Source organism: Suricata suricatta, chromosome 1 (genome assembly GCF_006229205.1).
Source record: "Suricata suricatta isolate VVHF042 chromosome 1, meerkat_22Aug2017_6uvM2_HiC, whole genome shotgun sequence".
Lineage (NCBI taxonomy): Eukaryota > Metazoa > Chordata > Mammalia > Carnivora > Herpestidae > Suricata > Suricata suricatta.
Window position 1 is genome coordinate 43,381,055 of NC_043700.1, and position 22,193 is coordinate 43,403,247.

General features: G+C 35.2%; 1 protein-coding gene across 1 annotated transcript in view; it reads left to right on the forward strand.

The window, feature by feature from the left end:
* Positions 1-21,738, forward strand: part of ADAM28 (ADAM metallopeptidase domain 28) — a 67,831-nt gene extending 46,093 nt beyond the window's left edge. The window contains exons 16-25 of the mRNA XM_029950383.1: positions 139-241; positions 2,620-2,779; positions 3,721-3,801; positions 4,107-4,185; positions 17,688-17,796; positions 18,713-18,791; positions 19,474-19,539; positions 20,029-20,094; positions 20,954-21,013; positions 21,546-21,738. Of these exons, the coding sequence (XP_029806243.1) occupies positions 139-241; positions 2,620-2,779; positions 3,721-3,801; positions 4,107-4,185; positions 17,688-17,796; positions 18,713-18,791; positions 19,474-19,539; positions 20,029-20,094; positions 20,954-21,013; positions 21,546-21,566 (824 nt within the window). The 3' untranslated portion in view covers positions 21,567-21,738. The remainder of the gene's footprint in view (positions 1-138; positions 242-2,619; positions 2,780-3,720; positions 3,802-4,106; positions 4,186-17,687; positions 17,797-18,712; positions 18,792-19,473; positions 19,540-20,028; positions 20,095-20,953; positions 21,014-21,545) is intronic.
* Positions 21,739-22,193: the final 455 nt, after the last annotated feature.

A 22,193-nucleotide genomic window follows, 5' to 3' on the forward strand; every position in this document is an offset into this window, starting at 1 on the left:
GTCAATGGGATTATGCCCTAATAGTACTTCTCATGCTATGTATTTCATTAATTTTGTATCTCATGAATGCTTTGTAGCATTGAACCTCTTATCTCTCTTCTTTTTTAATATGTCCCTGCTGACCATGCCTGCCTCCAGGAACCAACGTTGCAGATAAATCGTGTTACAGCAGGAATGAAGGTGGGTCAAGGTATGGGTACTGTCGCAAAGTGGACGGCACACACATTCCCTGCAAACCAACGTAAGTGACCCTGTTGTTTGAACCTTCCTCCTCCACAGACTAGTGAGATCACTCTCTTTCAGACACACATTCTGATTTATTCCAATTAAAGAGAAAGTGAATTTGCACATCATCCATTTGATAAACATTCATTAGGTGACTCTTAATGTGCTATGGTTTTAGGCTAGGGACTATTAAAAAACAAATAAGTGATCTCTTTTTCCAGTCTTTCTGGCAGGTGCTTCAGATGACATTGAGTACAGTCGTTGTTACATAGAGTGAATGTTTGGATGAGACATGCAGCAGAGAGTGGGCCTGGCTGGAAATCTATACGTGGATTTTCTAGTATTCCTTAGGAGCTTTTCCATCTAGGTCTTTCATTATGATTCAAGAAGTAGAAATATTGATCTACTAAAAGGAATAACCAATTTAATGCTTATATAGTTTTATTTAAACTTGCCATGGTATTACAGAAAGAAAAACTACAGTAAGAGAAAAGATTGACAATTCACCTGAAGAATTTGTTTTACTTTTTATATTGATATTCTGGGGGAGAAAGTTCTAAAATATCATAAGCAATGGGCTTGAAATTTCTTTTGATATTTACTTATTTATTTTGAGTGAGAGAGAACAAGAGAGTGAGTGGGGAAAGGGCAGAAAGAGAGGGAGAGAATTTACAAGCGGGCTCCGCCCTATCACTGCAGAGCTCGATGTGGAGCTCAAACTCATGAACCACAAGATCATGACTTGAGCCAAAATCAAGAGCCTGATGTTTAATCACCCAGGTGCCCCAGGACTTGCAATTTTTGTATAAGTTTTTTTTTAATTCCAAAATTTTAAGATGACTTAAAATTCAAATTAGCATAGATTAATCTTAGTACCTGCTTCAGATTTTATACATACTAAGTAATGCATAACAAGAGACTGAACAAGGTTAACATTTCTCAAAGCTTTTCTATTAAACAGTAATTATTCTAGATGATAAATATTACCAAACTTTATTTTGGATGTGGTATCATCTCTTGGGGGTCTGGGCCTAAAGGATAACAATATCCTGCAGTCTCCCCTTTAAAAGAAATCAGGACAGATTCAAAAGGGAAAACAATTACGTAAAAAGAAATGTGTATGTGTTTGGGGGAGACCAATATGTGGTTTGTGAGGTATTGAGTAGAAACAGCAGAAAAGCTCCATGTCCCTATGTAACATGCACACACACTATTGTCTGGTACAACTGTCTGAGCCCTGGGTCATTTCTGCAACTAGAGGCACTAATGTGTCATTCATTCCATGGCCTGACGTCCTAAGCACATCTGAATTGACTGCAGCGGAGAGTAGGCCTGGAGTTCTCTGTGCTCTAGAGCCTTCTGTATACAGTGACTGAAGAAAAACACCTTCTCAGTTTTGGAGAGAATGCATGCCTGTCTCCACTCCCCAGTCATATTCCCTAACAGCTACCAGAAGCCTCAGAAGAATCTGATTCTCTCACTCTCAGAATAGTTTTTCTGAGCCTTCCTCTGAATTCTGCATAAAGCAGTTGACTTGAATTTTATTGGTGTTGTCTTTTTCACTTCGGCAGTAAGTGAATAGTTTTACTGTCACTCAAGGCTCAGCCTTAGATAGACACAGCTAGAGTTGGAAAAATTATTCTATGTAATTCGTGGGAAAAAAAGTAACTTTAGGGTGTCTGGATGGCTCAGTCCATTAAGTATCTGACTTTTGGGTTTTGCTCAGGTCATGGATCTCGCAGTTTGTGAGTTGGAGTCCCTCATTCGGTTCTGTGCTGACAGCACAAAGCCTGCTTGGGATTCTCTCTCCCTCTCTCTCTGCCCCTTCCCTATTCATACTGTCTCTGTCTCTCTCCAAATAAACTAATAAACATAAAAAAAAGTACCTTAGCTGAAACAAGACAGAAACTCACTCTGTGTGCACTCCATGATGTTACAAGTCCTTTCTCCTTTTATCTTGAAAACGACCTTCATTCCCTAGTGTTTCTTTTGGTCTGTTATGACTTCTTCAGCCCCAGCCATTGCATTCCAATAAGCCAAAATGAGAAAAAAAAATGAGGAATAGGTGTAAGGACACCTTCAAGAATTTGCACATAGATTCTCCTTTCTTCCCATGGGCCAGAACTTAGGCAATTGGCCAAAATTAGCTGCCTGGAAATCTGGGAAATGAGGGTTTGGTTTTGTTTTTGAGCAACAATGTGACTTGTTAATATTCAGTAGTTCTATTTCTGAAGAACAAGGGAAACTTTGATATAAAGGTGACCTAGGAATCTCTGCTATAGGAAGAACTACCATTAATTAAATAGTGATAGTCAGGGAGCTGTGCCACATTTGTATAAACCTGCAATTTGGATCCTGGTATTTTAACTACAGCAAATTTTGACTTTTCCTCAGTGATGCCATGTGTGGGAAGTTGTTCTGTCAAGGTGGGTCAGATAATTTGTTCTGGAGAGGACATATAGTAACTTTCCTGACATGTAAAACATTTGATCCAGAAGACAGCAGTCAAGAAATAGGCATGGTAGCTAATGGAACTAAGTGTGGAAACAGGAAGGTAAGTTGAAAATGTAGCTTTTAATAAAAATTTCTTCTGTCTTGTTGTTTTGTTTGTTTGCTTTCAGTGGCTTCCTTTTATTCCACAGAGGACAGTTTTTAAAGCAATATATATGCCATTCATTTATGCATGCCTGCATACATCCTTTCATATTATATAACAAGTAACTATTATGCACTTAGTACTAGGTTATTAAGCCTAGGTAAATTTTATTGCCCCCACATCAGTAGGGTCTCAATATATTATAAGCCACTCTGATTATAATAAAGAGATAATAAAAATACTATTGATTTTTACATAAATGGTAATTACTTTAATATTCCAGATGATAATGATATTAACATGCTTTTCATAATATTTTTGTTTGGAATGGGTGCCTTGTATCATGTGCAACACTTAGCTCAGTGCTAAATATTAGTTTCAGGAGTGGACTGAAGAGGTAGATTAACAGAATGACCCATGAGGAATAAAGTGAAATAGGGAAATGTTCTTCAGAGAACTTTCTAAATTTTATATAATCAATATTATCTAGATCCCATCTTCTTATTTTCAAAAGAATGTTGTGATTTCCCTAATAAAAAGTTTAGTTGGGGGATGCCTGGGTAGCTCAGTTGGTTAAGTGTCTGACTTTGGTTCAGGTTATGATCCTATGGCTTGTGAGTGTGAGCCCTGCATCGGGCTCTGTACTGATAGCTCAGAGCCTGGAGACTGGGATTCTGTGTCTCCCTCTCTCTCTGCCCCTCCCCCACTGTGCACATGTGTGTGCACTCTCTCTCTCTCTCAAAATAAACAAACAGAATTTTTAAAAAATGTAAAAAGGCAAGTTTGATAACGGTAGTAGTGGCTAATAATATAAGACTAAATTCCAAAGACTGAGCAATCTGAAGAACTGAAGCCATTGAAGATCAATGTCAACTCGATGTTTTTCACATCACTTTCAGGTCTGTATTAATGCAGAATGTGTGGATATTGAAAGAGCCTACAAATCAACCAATTGCTCCTCCAAGTGCAAAGGACATGCCGTAAGTTTTGAAAGTTTCCCCAAACTTGCTGAATCTTTTGTAAGTTCAGGTAAGTCTTGATGATGCTAAAGTAATACTTCAGCATTAAATGGTACTAAGTTTGCCTAACCGCTGAGTAGTTTGGTTCAATGAAAAAAATTTCTTCCAAGAACCTGGTATTGAAATTTCTATGGTAGATTCATATGTTATGTAGACAGTTGGAAGGGTGCAGAGCAGGGGTTAGTCCTTCTTATGAATGGATGAACAGACCCCTTGGGTTGGTGGTCAGCCTAGCCTGGAGACTAACAGGAGCCCTTCTTGTCTAGGTGTGTGACCATGAGCTCCAGTGTCAGTGCAAAGAAGGATGGGCCCCTCCGGACTGTGATGACTCCACAGTGGTCTTCCGTAGGTAACATTATGCATCTTGCTCTCCTCTTCTGAGCTTGTATTTCATAATACATTATATTTCATTGGGTTTTTTCTCTCCTCTTGGAATTCTTGTTCTGTAAATATTGAATCTACAATATTAATCTTTAAGGTCTCTAACAACTTTTCAATCATATTTTCTACATCCTTATGCTTCCACTCAACATACAAAAAGATGTCCTCAAATTTTGGATTTGTAGTCTTACTGTAATTTCCCACATTTTCATGCTTTATGACTATTCTATTTTCGTAACAGCTTTGACTTAATGCATAGATACAAAACCCTCATAAAACTCTCTAAGATCAGGCTTAAATTATTTTTGTAGATTCAGTTTTGTTCTTTGAATCATCTCTATTTCTTTTGAGTCGATTGACTTGTTTTTCACCCTGTCTCTTATTCCATTGTGCTGCTTTTTTCTTTGGGTATGGACCCTTGTTTAATGTGGGATTAGGTTGATTTGAATGAGCTTGCATGGGGTTTCTTTGTGTGTTTTATACTTGTACCTACCGATACCTCTTTGGATGGGACATCTGGCTGTGAGCTCTATCAGCAGATAGAGAGACCTCCCCTAAGACTTCAGAGTGGAAAGCAGCCAAGGTGGGGAATCCTCACCTCCAGTCACCATGGTGAAGAATACTTGGCCCAGTAAAGGGCTCTTCATTGCATTTACTTCCTGAGAGAGCTGCTTTTCCTCCATGCTCTTTCCTTGATCCTCCTACTCTGTCTCATCTACTGTGGGTATCTGCAGTTAGCCTCCATTCTGCTCCTCAGATTCTTGCTTCTTCTAGAGAGCAGTCTTGGGTCTTTATCCAAGGCATAGCTCACTATTGTTCTGAATACACAAAGGATGGAGATGGGGATGTAGATGGGGATGGGCCTGAATAAGTCATCTGTCCAAGTTCAGACTCTCTGTTGGCTTCCCAAGAAAAAATGGCATCTACTTCTGATGTTTGGGCTATTTTTTAAAAAAAAAACTGTTAGTTCTGGGGCACCTGGGTGGCTCAGTTGGTTAAGCAGCTGGCTTCGGCTCAGGTCATGATCTCACGGTTCGTGGGTTTGAGCCCCGTGTCGGGCTCTGTGCTGACAGCTGGCTCAGAGCCTGGAGCCTGCTTCAGATTCTGCATCTCCCTCTCGCTCTGACCCTCCCCTGCTCGCACTGTCTCTCTCTGTCTCTCAAAAATAAATAAAAGACATAAAAAAATTTAAAAAAATTTGTTAGTTCTCTATTAGACTTCCCAAGAAAGAATAGTATTTGCTTCTGATGCGTGGAGCTATAATTTACTCTGTTTCTGTCCACCTAAATCCCTTTACTTTCTTGTTGCAATTTTTAAAAATTCTTTACTATGTTTTTCTAGTGTTCTATGATTTTATTACATATATATCTAAATATTAAATATATTATTACATGTATATATGCATGCACACATACACATACACATTTTAGGATGTGTCATCTGGTATTTGGATATATAAACATAATCAAATACTTTAATTAGAAAATTCTTTAATGGTTTCAACACTCATGAAAAATCCTTTTAAACTATGACTTTTCTCTTGTTGAACTTTATTTTGTTTCTTTTCTTGATTTGCTAAATCACTTTCATTAGTAATTTCTTCTTACATGAAACTTAGCATTTATAAGGATTTAACGCTGTTGCTAAGTAGAAAACATAAATAGCGGGTATGGTTGGATAAGATTTTTTGACTCACAGTTTTAATTTCATAACTCTTAAGAAGTAGACACTGATATTTAAAGTTCAAACATTGAGGTTACCCTTATTTTGTTTGTCGGTGTTAAATAACCCTTTAAAAATAGTTTATTTCCCTTAAATGTTTTTACAATTGCCACTTAATGAAGACCAGTCATTATGCCATGCCTGGGTGCTGTTTTCTTTTTACTATTTTGATTGTTTTCCAGTGAGGTCCTTGAAAGTGAGGATTTGATTCTTCTGTTCAAGGAATGGTTCTATTATTACAGATTTTAAAATGGATTCTGCTCCACTTCTTTGGTTTCTAATTCAGAAATATAAATTATTTGTATTAAATATCTTGACAAGGTGGCCTTATTATCTTTTTGTTTGTCATTGTCTATCTCCTGTTTTTTTTGGGAATGTCTTTCAAAATTATTTTCTGTAAAATAGAGTGAATTGTTGGCAATGTTAACACTCCTATTTATTAGTTATAATGTATTTTACTATATTTTAATTTTTTTACTTATAGTGACATTTAAAAATATTCAGTTACATTTTTGAGTTTCCTTAAACCACTTTCATATTATTCTATTATCTTCTCCTTTCATGTCTTTTTTTATAATCTGTTGTCATTTTGTTGAGAGTACCAAGTAGATGCCCCTCTAAATTTACTTTGACTCTTTATAGCTTTATTTTCTGAAAGCATATATTCTATATGTATTCTACCTCTACATATTATTTTAAACCTACTATTTTTATATTTTTATGCCTTTATCCCATTAATTACATATCATCTAATAAAGTAGAATAAATTCCAACACACACTGTTAAAGTATTTCTTGAAAACTTTAAATCCAGGACTGGTGATGCAAGATACATTATATTACATCAAATTTCTATCTTAAGTGCATCATGGAGGCAGCTGGAGTGGTTCATGGGCAGTTGGGGATGTTTTTCTCTGATTCTACTTGTTAAAACCACTATGTCAAGATTCAACTTTATCCATCAGGTTTTCTTATTCTACTTGTTAAAACCACTATGTCAAGATTCAACTTTATCCATCAGGTTTTCTTTTGTTTTTGTTTCCATTTCTGGCACAATCTCTGACCCAACCATCAAGGAAAACCTCCACCAGACTGGGGAAAGTCCTCTAATTCAGGAAAGAGACAGATCACCAAAGGAACAGATCCCAGCGGATAGTTTTCATGGTATCCAGGCTTCTCATCTAAGCCTGAATGAGAAAAATAAATGTCTATTTTCATTAAATTCTAACTAGAATTTAGAATTTTCTACAATTACAGGGATGTAAAGCAACACACCACCGTGGTATTAATAGTTCTCATGATTTTGTCACCCATAAAATTATACATATTTTTGTATCACATTGCAGTTGCTACATAAATCTTTATTTTTTAAATTACTTATTTAAATTCAAGTTAGTTAACACACTGGGTAGTATTGGTTTCAGGTGTAGAACCCAGTGGTTCATTACTTACATATAATACTTAGTGCTCATCCCTACAAGTGCCCTCTTTTATGCCCATCATCCATCTAGCCCATCCCCCCACTGCTTCCCTCCAGCGAGCCTCAATTTGTTCTCTATTGTTAAGTGTCTCTTATGACTTGCTTCCCTCTCTGTTTTTATCTTATTTTTCCTTTTCCTCCCCCTATGTTCATCTGTTGTGTTTCTCAAATCTCATATATGAGTGAAATCATATATTTGTCTTTCTCTAATGGATTTATTTTGCTTAGCATAATACACTCTAGTTCCATCCATGCAATTTGATTCTTTCCTGATCACTGAGTAATATTCTGTTGTGTATATATATATATACCACAGATTCTTTATACATTCATCAGCTGATGGATCTTTGGGATCTTTCCATAATTTGGCTATTGTTTATAATGCTGCTATAAATATTGGGATGCATGTGCTCCTACAAATCAGCATTTTTGTATCCTTTGGGTAAGTACTTAGTAGTGCAATTGCTGGGTCATATGTAGTTCTAATTTTAATTATTTGAGGAACATCCATACTGTTTTTCAGAATGATTACATCAGTTTGCATTCCCACCAATACTGCAAAAGGTTTTCCCTTTCTCTGTATCTTGCCAACATTGGTTGTTGCCTCAGTTGTTAATTTTAGCCATTCAGACAGGTGTGAGGTGGCATTTCATAGTGGTTTTGATTTCCCTGATGATTAGTGATATTGAACATCTTTTCGTGTGTCAGCCGTATAGCCTTCTTTGGAGATGTGTCTATTCGTGTCTTTTGCACATTTCTTCACTGAATTATTTGTTTTTTGGGTGCGTTTGATAAGTTCTTTGTAGATTTGGGATTTTGGATAACTGATATGTCATTTGCAAATATCTTCTCCCATTCTGTCAGTTGCCTTTTAGTTTTGTTGATTGTTTCCTTTGCTGTGCAGAAGCTTTTTATCTTGAGGAGGTCCCAATAGTTCATTTTTGCTTTTGTTTCCCTTGCCTGCAGAGACTTGTCTAGTAAGAAGTTGCTGTGGTCAAAGAGGTTGCTGCCTAATTTCTCCTGTAGGATTTTGATGGTTTCCTGTCTCACATTTGGGTCTTCCATCCATTTTGAATTTATTTTTGTGTATAGTATGAGAAAATGGTCCAGTTTCATTCTGCATGTCACTATTCGATTTTCCCAGCACAATTTGCTGAAGAGACTGTCATTTTTTCCTATTGGATATTCTTTCCTGTTTTATTGAAGATGAATTGGCCATCGCTTTATGGATCAATTTCTGGGTTCTTTATTCTGTTCTGGTAATCTCTGTTTTTGTGCCAATACCATACTGTCTTTATGATTACAGCTTTGTAATACAGCTTGAAGTCCAGAATTGTGATGCCACTAGCTTTGATTTTCTTTTTCAACATTGCTTTGGCTATTTGGGATCTTTTCTGGTTTCATACAAATTTTAGAATTGTTTGTTTAACTCTGTGAAAAATGCTGGTGTTATTTGGTTAGGGATTGAATTGAATGTATAGCTTGTTTTGGATAGTACAGACTTTTTAATGATACTTGTTCTTCCAACCCACAGGGAATGTTTCTCCATTTTTTGTGTGTCTTCTTCAATTTCTTTCGTAATCTTTTTAAAGTTTTCAGTGTAGAGATCTTTTACCTCTTTGGTTAGGTTTGTTCTAGGTATTTTATAGGTTATGGTATAATTATAGATAGGATCAATTTCTTGATTTCTCATTTTACTGCTTCTATATTGGTGTATAGAAATGCAACCAATTTCTGTACATTGTTTTATATTCTATGATTTTGCTGAATTCATGGATAAGTTTTAGCAATTTTTTGGTGAAGTCTTTTGGGTTTTCCATGTAGAGTATCATATCGTCTGTTAAGAGTGACAGTTTGACTTCCTCCATGCTGATTTAGAGCTTTTTATTTCTTATTGTTTTCTGATTGCTGAAGCTAGAACTTCCAATGCTATGCTGAATAATAGTGGTGAGAATGAACATCCCTGTTGTTTTCCTGACCTTAAGGGGAAAGCTCTTGATTTTTCCCCATTGAGGATGACATTAGCTGTGATCTTTCATATATGCCTTTATGATTTGAATTATGTTTTCTATTCCTACTTTCTTGAGGGTTTTTATCAAGAAAGGTTGCTGTATTTTGTCAAATGCTTTTTCTGCATCTACTGAGAGGCACATATAGTCTTATCCTTTCTTTTTATAATGTGGTATGTCACATTGATTGACTTATGAATACTGAACTAGACCTGCAGCCCAGGAATAAATTCCACTTGATTGTGGTGGATAATTCTTTCAATGTGCTGTTGAATTCAATTTGCTAGTATCTTGTTGAGAATTTTTGCATCCAGTTTTTTTCTTAATTATATAGTTTATTATCAAGTTGGTTTCCATATAACCCAGTGCTCTTCTCCACAAGTGCCACTTTCCATGACCATCCAGTTTTGTCAGGAAGATTGGCATTTAATTTTCTTTTTGGGTTTAAATTTTTCTTTGGTTTTAAAATCAAAGTAAGGTTGGCTTCATAAAATGAGTTTGGAAGATTTCTTTCCATTTCCACTTTTTGGGACAGTTTGAGAGGAATAGGTGTCAACTGCTTTAAATGTCTGGTAGAATTTCCCTGGAAAGCCATCTGGCCCAGGACTCTTATTTGTTGGGAGATTTTTGATAACTGATTCAATTTCTTTGCTGGTTATGTGTCTGTTCAAATTTTCTATTTCTTCCTGTTTCAGTTTTGGTAGTTCATGAGTCTCTAAGAATTGGTCCATTTTTTTCCAAATTGCTTGGTTTGTTGGCATATCATTTTTCATAGTATTCTTTTATACTTATTTGTATTTCTGTGGTGTTGGTTGTGATCTCTTTTCTTTCATGTGTTATTTTATCTGTTTGTGTTTTCTCTCTTTTCTTTTTGATGAGTCTGGCTAGGAGGTTTATGAATTTTGTTTATTCTTTCAAAGAACCAGCTCTTAGTTTTATTGATCTGTTCTACTGTATTTTTGTCTGTTCATTTGTTTCTATATCACTTATATCTTCTCTGATTTTTATTATTCCCCTTTTTCTGCTGATAGGCTTTACTATTCCTTTTCTATCTTCTTTGGGTGTAAAGTTATATTGTATATTTGGGAACTTTTTGCTTCTTGAGATAGACCTGAATTACAATGTAATTTCCATTTAGGATTGTCTTTGCTGCATCCCAAAGTATTGGGGCTGTCATGTTTTCATTTTCATTTGCTTCTATGTATTTTTTACTTTTTCTTTAATTTCCTGGTCAACCCATTCATTCTTCAGTAGGATATTCTTTAACCTCCAAGTATTTGAGGGCTTTTCAAAATTTTTCTTATGGTTGATTTCAAGTTTCATAGCATTGTGATCTGAAAATATGCATGGTATGACCTGGATTTTTTGTATCTGCTGAGGGCTGATGGCTACATAAATCTTTAAATATCACACATATGTATCTCCAGTTTGAAATTATGGTGATTATTAATCTACCATTAGATCTTATAATCTAGGGCTTTAAAAAGAAGCAAATATTTAACAATATCACAAATTGTTTTATAGTATTTTGATAACTATATTCCAGGATCATTGGCTTCCTTTTTAGTCCTGTGCATTTTACTAGTGAATTTAAAAACATTCAAAGAAAGAGCTTATAGGCTTTATCAGATTTCTAAAATGATCTGTGGTACATAAAAGGTTAAGATCCCTGCTCTATAGTATGGCCATACATAACTAAGGGCTTTCAAGCTTACTTAACTAAAGCCATTTTTTTAGTAAAATTTATACAAAAAACACATAGATATATTCCATATATTATTTATATACATTTATACTCTAACAAATATCCATATATATATAATATAAATTATAAAATGAGCATTCATACCATATGATCTGGACCAAGGAACTGAGAATTGCCAACAACCCAGACATCTCTTCTTTTGGCTCCATACCTGTCCTAATGTCCTCTCTTCCTCTAAGGATTACCCTTTCCTCTATTATGTTTTCAAAATCATCCATATTCTTATATGTAACTAGCATTAGTTTATTTTTGCTATTGTGCATAATATCACAATTTTGTCATATATTGGTATAAGATATGTATAATTGATATAACATTATATATATAAGTTATATATATATGACAATTTCTTTTTTACTGCTTTTATGGATACTTCAAGGCTATGTTGAGAAAAAATTTCCATAAATGTTATCATTCAAATCCATTTTTTAAAATGCTTATTTATTTTTGAGGGAGAATGAGTGGGGGATGGGCGGAGAGAGACACACATAGAATCACAAGCAGGCTCTGCACTGTCCGCACTGAGCCCCAGGTGGAGCTCAAACTTATGAACCTTGAGATGATGACCTGAGCTGAAATCCAAGGTCAGAGGCTTAACTGGCTGAGCCACCCAGGCACCCCACATTCAAATCTGTTTAACTTGACTGTAACATACCAAGCTGTTTCCAGAGTGGTTATACAAATTAACACTCCCAGCAGCAGTGAGTATAAGTTCCTATTGTTCTACAACCTTTAAGCCATTTGCCATTGGCAGACAGCAAATTTTAGCCTTTCTGTTGGGTTAGTGACAGCATGTTGGATTTTTAATTTTGCTTTCTGTAACTACTACTATGAATAATAAAAGAACATTTCCTTATCTTTTGACCATTTGGATTTTATCTTCTTTGAAGTATTTCTTCAAGCCTTTTTGTTTGTATTTCTAATGAGTTGTTTCTCCCTACCTTTTTATTAACTTATATATGTTTTAACATTATATTTTTGATATAAACTATTTTCAGTTATATATGTTAAAAATAACTTCCTTCCTTCTGAGTTTTCTAATGCTCTCTGTGATGTTATGTGATTAACAGAAGTTTTTAATTACAATATAGTCAATTTTTTCATCATTTTCTTGATTATTAGTTTTTTCTTTGTGTGTCTTTTTTTAAGGAAATTTTCCCAACTCTGAAATTATGAATATATATCTGTATATTGTCTTCTAAAAAGCATTATTGTATTCTCTTTTCAAGTTTAAGTCTCTAATCTATATGAAATTCCTATGTGTATGATGTTTAAAACATCATACACAAAATACAAAAGCATAATAAAAATGTTTAATTAATGAAACATCATACACAAAATATAAAAGCTTAATAAAAATGTTTAATTTCATTTTTATCCCAGATGAACAGCCAGTTGTCACATCATCATTCATATGCAAGATCATCCTTCCCGAAGACTCTACAGTGTTGTTATCTAATAAAACAAGCATGCATATATGTGTCTTTCTGGGTTATCTGTTCTCTTCTGGTGGTCCGATTTATCCCTGTACTAGTATGACACTCCTTCACTACCATGTCTTTAAAATAATTTTGATCTAGGTGGTCCTTTAACTTTGTTCTTTATGAATGACTTGGTTGGTAGTTTTTTGTACTTTTACATATATTTTATAATCAGGTTCTCAAGTCACACGCACAATTCTTGTTGGGATTTTCATTTGGTGTAGACCACATCTTTGGTCTCTATGGGGACAATGGGCATATATAAACTATTGAATTCCTAATCTATTGATGAAATGTTTATTCATTTATTTAGTCTTTCTTAATTTTGGCAATTAATACTTGATAGTTTCACCATAACAATTTCACATATATTTTGTTAGATTTGTTTCTAAGAATTTAAATTTTATTGTATATTTTAAATGGCATCTCTTGAAAAAATATTTTCCAACTATTACTGAATATAGAAATTCAACTAATTTTTGTAATTCATTTTTATGTCAAGCACTATACTACCTCTCTTAATAATTCTAGTACTTATCTATAAATCCTTTTAGATTTCCTACATATTCAATCATATTATTTCAGAAAATGACAGTTTTGTTTCTATCTAATCTTCATAATTTTATTTCCTTGTGTTTGTTTTCTTTCGCTGAATAGAGCCTCCTTATGCAATGCAGAATATATAAATAGTAATAGCAATTTCTTTGTTTTTCTTCCAATCTCAAAGGAAAGACTTGCAGTATTTTGCTCTAGTATCTGAAGGCAGTCTGTACATATTTAGATCTTCTTCATCAGATTAGAAAGTTCACTTCTATTCCTAGTTTGCTGAGAATTAAAGACATTTTATTTGTTTATTGAGTGAGATTTTTTTTATCCCTTTACTCTGCTAATATTTCAAAATAAATTGATTGACATCTTAACATTTCTTTAACTTTACAATCTTTGTATAAACCCAATGTAGAAACAGTATCTCTTACACATATTGATGGATGATGTTTGCTATTTTATGTCCATGAATGATACTGTCCTCTAATTTCTTTATACTGTACAGCGGTATAGGTATTATTATGTTATGTGGGTTTTTTTCCCCCAAGATAATTAAGTCCTTTTTTTTCATTTTATTTTATTTTATTTTTAAATAGTTTATTGTCAAATTGGTTTTCATACAACACCCAGTGCTCTTCCCCACAAGTGCCCTCCACCATCACCACCACCTCTTCTCCCCCTTCCCCCTTCCCCTTCAACCCTCAGTTCATTTTCAGTATTCAATAGTCTCTCAAGTTTTGCATCCCTCTCTCTCCCCAACTCTCTTCCCCTCTTCCCCTCTCCCTGGTCCTCCATTAGGTTTCTCCTGTTTTCTTGTTAGATCTATGAGTGCAAACATATGGTTTCTGTTATGCTAATCACAGAAAATGAATTAGAGAGTATTCATTTTTTATATTCTCTGGAAGAGTTATATAAGAATACCCAATTTCTTGAGTTGTTATAAGACCTTTCATGTCTTTATTTCTTCATATATAAATTTTGTTATATTATGGTTTTCTATACATTTTTCTGCTTCATCTAAATTTAATTTAGGGGGGATGAAAATTGCTCATAACATTCACTTTTTTAAAGTTTATTTATTTATTTTGAGAGAGAGGGGGGAAATGAATGAGTGTGAGCAGGGGAGAGACAGAGAGAGAGGGAGAGAGAGAATCCTAAGCAGACTCCACACTGTCAGCAAGGAGCCCAACATAGGGCTTGGACTCAGAACCATGAGATCATGACCTGAGCCAAAACTGAGTTGGATACTTAACCGACTGAGCCACCCAGGCACTCCTCACTTTTCTTTCAATCAATGGAATCTGTAGAATTGTTTTTTTTCTCTTTTTAACTATCACGATTTTCCAATTATTATTTTTTATAATTTTTCTTTTTTTACATTTCATTTGTTATTTCAATTTCTACAGTAATTTATCCTATTCAAGTTCTTTTCCTTAAATTTATTTTATCTTAAGAAAATTCTTGAAAAGGATATTTGGTTCATTAATTTTCAGTCCTCTTTTTAAATACATTTTTTAAGGTTATAAATCCATACATTTTCCTCTAAGACCTCTCTTAGTTGTTGCCCGCTTATTGTTAAATTAATACTTAAGATAATTCCATACGGATCAGAGAAACTACTGTGTTAAGAATCTGTTGGCATTTGTTGAAACTTGCTTGCTTCATGCCTCAGCATGTGCCCATGCTTGTGAGTATTCTGTATGTGCACACAAAAAACATATTCCACAGTTGTTCTGTGCAGCGTTTTCTGTGTTTGTTGGGCCACCTTTGTTCACTGTGTGTGCATACATCAATCCCTACTGTTATCTTGTTTGTTTTGTACTATCAATTCCTGAGCCAGAAATAGTAAAATCCCTCCCTATAACTGTGAATTTGGTTAAGACTTCTTGTTCTATCAGTCCTTATGTATGTTGCGACCATGCTATTATTACATAAAATATTAGAACTGTTATGTCTTCTCAGTGAATTAACACTTTAATGATTATTCAATGCTTCTGTGTGTCTCTAGTCTTCTTGCCTTAAAAGTTTTTATAATGTTTGTTTATTTTTGAGAGAGAGAAAGCCAGTACATGAGCATGGGAGGGGCAGAGAGAGGAGACACAGAGTCCAAGCAGGTTCCAGGCTCTGAGCTGTCAACACAGAGCCTGATGAGGGCTTGAACTCACCAACTGTGAGATCATGAGCTGAACTGAAGTCGGACACTTAACCGACTGAGCCACCCAGCTGCCTTTTCTTGTTTTTTAAAGTCTATAGTACCTAAAAACTAATACAGCTGTACCAAATTTCTGTTGGTCTCTTTTATATTAGTACAACATTTTTCCATACTTTACTTTCATTCTTTCTGAAGCCTCATGTTTTGTATCTGTCTCTTATTTTTGAAAGGTGTGGAAATATACATATTCTTAAAATTTTAGTCTTACCACATATATTTTAAACCAGAGTACGTAGTCCATTTAAATTAAAGGTAATTACTGATATACTTGGGTATAATCTACAATCATATTATATGATTTTTATTTGTTCTGCCTGCTTTATGTTCCTTTTTCTCTCCTTATTTTCTTATAGACTTACTGAGGCTTTTAATCATTCCATTTTTCTTTTTATAAATTGAGAGATTATATATTTTAGAACAGTTTTGAGTTCACAGCAAAACTGAGCAGCAAGTACAGAACTCCCCATGTACTTTCTGCCTCTCCACCCTTCCCTGACACAAAGCCTCCCTCACCATCAACGTCCCCCACCACGGAGGAACATCGTCACAACTGGTGATACACAACTGTCATCCAAAGGCCATAATTTACATTAGGATTCATGCTTGGTTAGTTTACTTTTCATTCCTTCCTCCTGCATTTCTGAACTTCCAAGTCCAGGATCATTTTCCTTTCTGTCTTTCTGGGATCCTGCACTAATCTTTCCAAGGTCATTCTCCCCTATTTTTTTAATTAAAAATTTTTTAATGTTTATTTATTTTTGAGAGAGAGAGACAGACAGACAGAATATGAGAAGGGGAGGAGCAAAGAGAGAGGGAGACACAGAATCTGAAACAGGCTCCAGGCTCTGAGCTGTCAGCACAGAGCCGAACATGGGGTTTGAATTCACAAACCACGAGATTATGACCTGAGCCGAAGTCAGGTCAACCCACTGAGCCACTCAGGTGCCCCTTTCCCTATTTTTTTTTAAAATATTGCCATAACTTTGGCAACTATTTTTTTCAAAAAAGACTTAGTTGCTCTTACTGGGAGAGTTAGTCTGAATTTCTCAGACCACAATTACCAGAAACAGAAGAGTATATTTTCTCTTTAATTATTTCCATCTTCAAATGCATACCAACTTCCTATAATGATACTTCTCATCTGTGTTATACCCCAGCTTTCTCTGCAGACCATTTCCTTTAAAATTAGGGGTGTTTGTGAAGTAGTCAGTGTCCTTTTTATTTCCTCTTATACCATGTCAGTCTTCTGAAAATAGTTGCAATTTTAAGGTTAGTGCCAGTACATTTTTTTTTCATTCTGAATATACCTATTATGTCCAACAGAAATCCTTCGGAATTTATTTCCTTTGGCCTTTTGGATAAGAATTGTTATGCAAGGTGGAAAATATTAGATGTATGTTGTTATCTTACTTAAAATTCTGCTTCTGATATATTTGCCTTTGCATGTATGTGTGTTCACACTTGGGAATTTTTCTTGCATTTATGCAAAAATTAATCTTATTATTGCTTTGCTGATCTCTAATAAGTAGCTGTTTGCATTGCTCCTCAAACTTGTACCTACTGGTCTCTGAAGTTTCAGATTATTGTAAGAGAAATTAATGCTTGTGGTAGTAAAAGATTGAAGTTACCTTCATTACTTAGATCAGTGGTTAAAAAGAGAGAACACCATATAGATCCAGGAAATTTGTTCAAACCATTCCAAGGTTCACAGGGTCACATAAACTCCTTTCTGCCCGTACTTGTTCTGCTCTGGAGCCAGACCAGACACTCATTTGTGTCGCTATCAATTCTTGTCTTCATGTCTTCACTCTTTGTTTGCTACCGACAGGAATATGATCTCAAGGTTTCCATTTCTTTTTCTGTTTGGTTCCAAGGTTGAATTTGAAAAATGTGTCACTCCTTTTCTTCCATCTCCTCACTTCATATTCCCTTTCGTTTCCCTTCCCTATGCTCTCCAGTGATTACAGATTTCATCCCTTCTCAGAATTAGTAGCATGATGCTTGCCCTACCTCATATGCAATGTTTAATATGGATTTCCCCTTTACTTCCTCCATCTGCATAACATTACAACACTCATGATCAAAATGCACTTGTATTTTATTGACTATGAGAGATTTTCCAGGGAACGTGTGTTTTGGGGGAGGGGGAGGAAGGGGAAATGGAATTTGCGATAGAAGAGAAATGAGGACTAGAGTGATGCATATTTGTGAATTTCTCATGCCCTCACCAGCCCCTCCACTCTTTGTCGCAGACTTCTCCATTGTGGTCGGGGTGCTGTTCCCCGTGGCTGTCATATTTGTGGTGGTTGCTGTAGTGATCTGGCACCAAAGCACCAGACGAAAGCAGAAGAAAGTCCAGAGGTAGACTTCTATCTTGCTTTGGGGAGTTTTTGGTTGCTAATTTATTTTAAATTTAAAGATATGACCCAAATCCTCAAAGTTAATTGTGGTTTACTTCAAATGCTCTGAAATGAATAGATATATTTTTTCTTGGACCACATGTCAATTTTACTGCAAAATCCTTCACAGCAAGACATGTCTTTTTATGTTTATCACTGTGTTTATAATTAATAATGAGAGTTATAATAACTCTTATATAATATGATTTTATAAGAATAAAATGTTACATTTATAGCGACTGTCTTATGACATGGGCTGTCCTAAGTCTTTTTGCATTCATTATCTCTAATCTTCACAAGGATGTTGTGAAGTAGTAACAGTTAATTGCATTTTATGGATGTAAAGTTATCATATATTAATCATTACAACAGCCTTGCAAAGTCAGGCACTATACACTTTTTCTAAAGTGGAAACAAAGGTTCAGAGAGGTTAACAAATATGTTCAAAGTCTTACAAAGTAAATTGGTGGAGTCTTGATTTGTACCTGGATTGGTTAGTCTTTCAAATGTGGTCTTGACACTATAGTATCTTTTTAGCATTAAAAAATAACTGACTTCTTCACATATAATGGGTTTTCCTAAATATTGAAGGAAGAAAATAAATCACTAATTAAATGACATAATTTATATAAATGTTGATTCAACACCACCATTATTAGGAATCAGGGCTCTGAAGAGAATCACAAAGACAATTAGGGGTGGTGATTATGAATTCCAGGACAGGGAAACCTTAGGAATGTCCTAGAGAGCAGAAGGAAGGCTGGTCAATGACCAAAGATGATACAACAGGCAAAGGAAATTGGCAAACTTCTCTTGAATGTCCTCATCATGGTGAAGTGGCTCCTAAGTTAATTTATATGTTATGCTTTCACATACAGGCCACCATCTACCACTGGCACCAGGCCACACAAACAGAAGAGGAACCCACAGATGGTGAAGGCGGTACAACCCCAAGAGGTGAGTTGTAGTCTGTAAGTGTGCTCGCCTTGGGCGCTAGTTCAGGATTCTCTCACTGTCTCATCCTGACCACCTATCATTCCTGCTCAGTGGCGTTTCACAAATCCCATCCACTAGTTAGTGTGGAGTAAGAATTTGAGGCTCTGTAACTATACATTCAGAAAATTCTCCTTTGCCTTTATTTTAAGTTCAGAAGAGTTTTCCTAAAATGCAGAGGCTGCTGGCTGAAGTTCACAAATGCAAAGAAATAAAAAGAATGAGGAAGGAGGACTCCAGATCTCTCTCCTTCCCTCTCTCTCTCTCTCCCACCAACTGTAGGTTGATTCCTTTTCCTTTTGCAAACGTCCCAATAAAGACAATGATATGTATATTTGTATGACAGCATATGTAATATGTATGTATAGCCCTTAAAGCCCTGCCTGTGTCATCCTGCAAGTTTAGAAATTCGAGCAGAGTTGGTAAATGGCAGTGCCATTGGCAATGATGTTTGATGGGAACTTAACCCGTCTCTAATGGCTCTGGTTACAGCAGAACGCAGCAGCTGGGCCCCTGTGAGTTCCTGTCTGGTCTGTTGCATCATCTCAGCTCTGGTCTCCCACTGCTTATTTGGAAGTTGAACTTAGGAAATTGATCATTTCAAGATATTATTTTTTAAGATATTGTCATTATTATTATTTTTTAGATGACTCAGATGAAGCTCCATACACCTGATCTGCCACCAGAGGGCAATGAACCTCCAGCTTCTTTTGTGAGTTAGCAACCTCTTAAATATCACTTCCAATCTAATCTCAAGAAAATACTAGCAAGAGACATAACCCACAATACCCAGTTATTTCGTTAGACAAACATTAAAATCTGTGTGAATATTAATAAAAATATAGATTTTCCTGCAAAACTTTTTGAAACTGCAAAAGAATGAGAATGTGGGCTTCTCCATCATATTTCTACATTTAACCTCTAAATCTGAATTACGGTGGTCTGGAAAGTTGGCAACTTATTACAAGATGAGTAGAAATCTGCTTCCTAGAGTGCCATCATCATCTGCCTACTGGCACTGAGCTTATTTCTGAATCGCATGTGTGTACCTTAACTAAAGCACTTGAACTTACAAGTTTAGACTATTTTCATGGGCAGGATCATGAGTTCCTCATTTCTAAAAATGATATAAGCCTTTCATCAAGCACATCTATTTTCAAGGCCCCATCTTTGAATTAATTTTTTTTAATCTTTTCACTAGCTAATTACAAAGCCAGATTTTCCACCACCACCAATACCTACGACTGTGACATCTTCCTCTTTCCTTGTAAGTATCAGACAGTCACTAATGATCCTTTAAATGTCTTCTGTGCTCAACATGAACGGTGTCTCCAAATCTATAGATTCTTCTCAGGATACGTGCTCTTTAGGTCAGCCTGAGGTATTGTAGCACCTAGGTGTATCTGAGGAAGCAAGACCTGCCTACTATCTATAAATTAGTATGGGTATTACTTTTTTATTGTTAAAAATAATTCTACTGTTAAATAATCATCAAGAAATGATGAATAGTTCTGCTATAGGAGGTAAACAAAGGACAGTTTCTAGATGGTTATCTTGGAGAACATAAAATTTTATTATAAATTGTATTTTACTTTTTATATAATATAGATAGAATAAGGCCTATATTAGCCACAGTTGTCTTTAGAAGGTAGGATATTAAGAAACAGACCATACGTAGGCAAGCCTGCAATAAAAGTCAGGTACTATAAAGTAAAAAAGTAGAATTCATTCACTTGAGTAATTACTGAGCACACTGTTTCTTCATACATGATACTCTGTTGTGGGTAAATGAGAAAGAACTAATATTTTTTTCAAAAATGTTTACATGCTTAGTGTGAAAACTAGTCATGTCCATATAGAGCACTTAGTTCCTCACATATTTTTGCACCAAAGCAAGTCATACTAATAAGAATGTGGTGAAAAATGAATGGGGTTGGATTAATTTAAAGTAAGAGAAAGATCCATTGACTAGGTGGTTAATATTTGAACTAGACCCTGTGAGTTGGGTAGAATTTAAGTGAGTAATGGGGAGGGAAGGCATGATTTAAATTTGGAAATAAATATACTGAGGATTGGAAATGCATAGCATCTCTAATGGCCTACTATTATTTTTGTCCCTAATATAGCATGCCACAAAAGTGCTTCCCTCTCCTGTTTTTAAGGATAAATCAGTGTCAACACCTAAGGTAAGAGATCAATAGCCAAACTATTGTGATCTTGCCACACTCCTGCTATGAAGGAGAGAGGTCTTCCTGGAAGATGTTCACTAAGAACAGTGTGTGTATGACTGTAGGTTAGGAGCTAAGATGTCTTCCTTCTAAGTTTGGTCAAACCCAAGAGGGAGATGGAAGGATTTTAGCTGGAAAGCGATGATGATCCCAATATTCATCATTTTCTCAGAAATATATCCCAGGGAAGTGAGATAGAGGACATTTCTCATAGAATAATTACCCAATGTCTCATAAGTTTTCTGCTGATCCCTTACTCCTCCACAATACACCAATGAGTCAGATGGATATTTGAATCCCAGTGTGAGGTTTTTCTCACTTTCTTTCCCTATCTTCCCATGTTTCTACCCCTTCACTGTGATTATCAAATAATCTATAAAACTGGAAGTGTGACTACGCAGAATTTATTTTAATTTCTTAAAAGTTCAAAGGTTACATAATATCTAAATTTTTGGAATAAGTTGATCATTTAAGAACTTGTCTTTTTCAGGGTTTCAATCCAAAAGTCTGAAGCAGCAACTAAGTAGGGTTGGCGAGTAATGATTAGCTTGGAAGACCGGACAATCTGGATGGAAGAGAAATGTACTTAACCTCTCCTTATTATTTGCTCTTGATACCCAAGGATGTTAACATTTCTTGATTCATGTTATACTTTGAGATTAAACAAAAATTTTCAAGAGAGACATACTCTTGAGAATCTTTGTATAAATTTAAGATTTCTAGCCTCCATACTCATGGGAAAGAAGATGACTCTAAACAAAGAGCTACGAATCTAAAATGTCTAAGTAGGTGACTTTCCTAGATACTCCCCCTTTTCTTACTGTTGTGTTGATTAATAGTTTCTCAAATATTTTGAGTATCATGGATTTCTCATTTAGTAAGAAGGAATTTACCCTCTAATTAAAGCAAGCAAACAAAAAAACAAAAACCCCAAGTAATTACAGGAAACTGAGAGGGATGGAAGAAAATTGTATATTCATCATTATAGATAACTAGCAACATCTTGATTGTTTTAACAATTAACCTGTCACATTAGAACCCTAACAACAAAATCATATAAACATTCTCTGGCTTACATAACATCATTTTCCTACATCATCTTTAGCAATCTTTATTAACTATGCCATTTGAGGTTTAC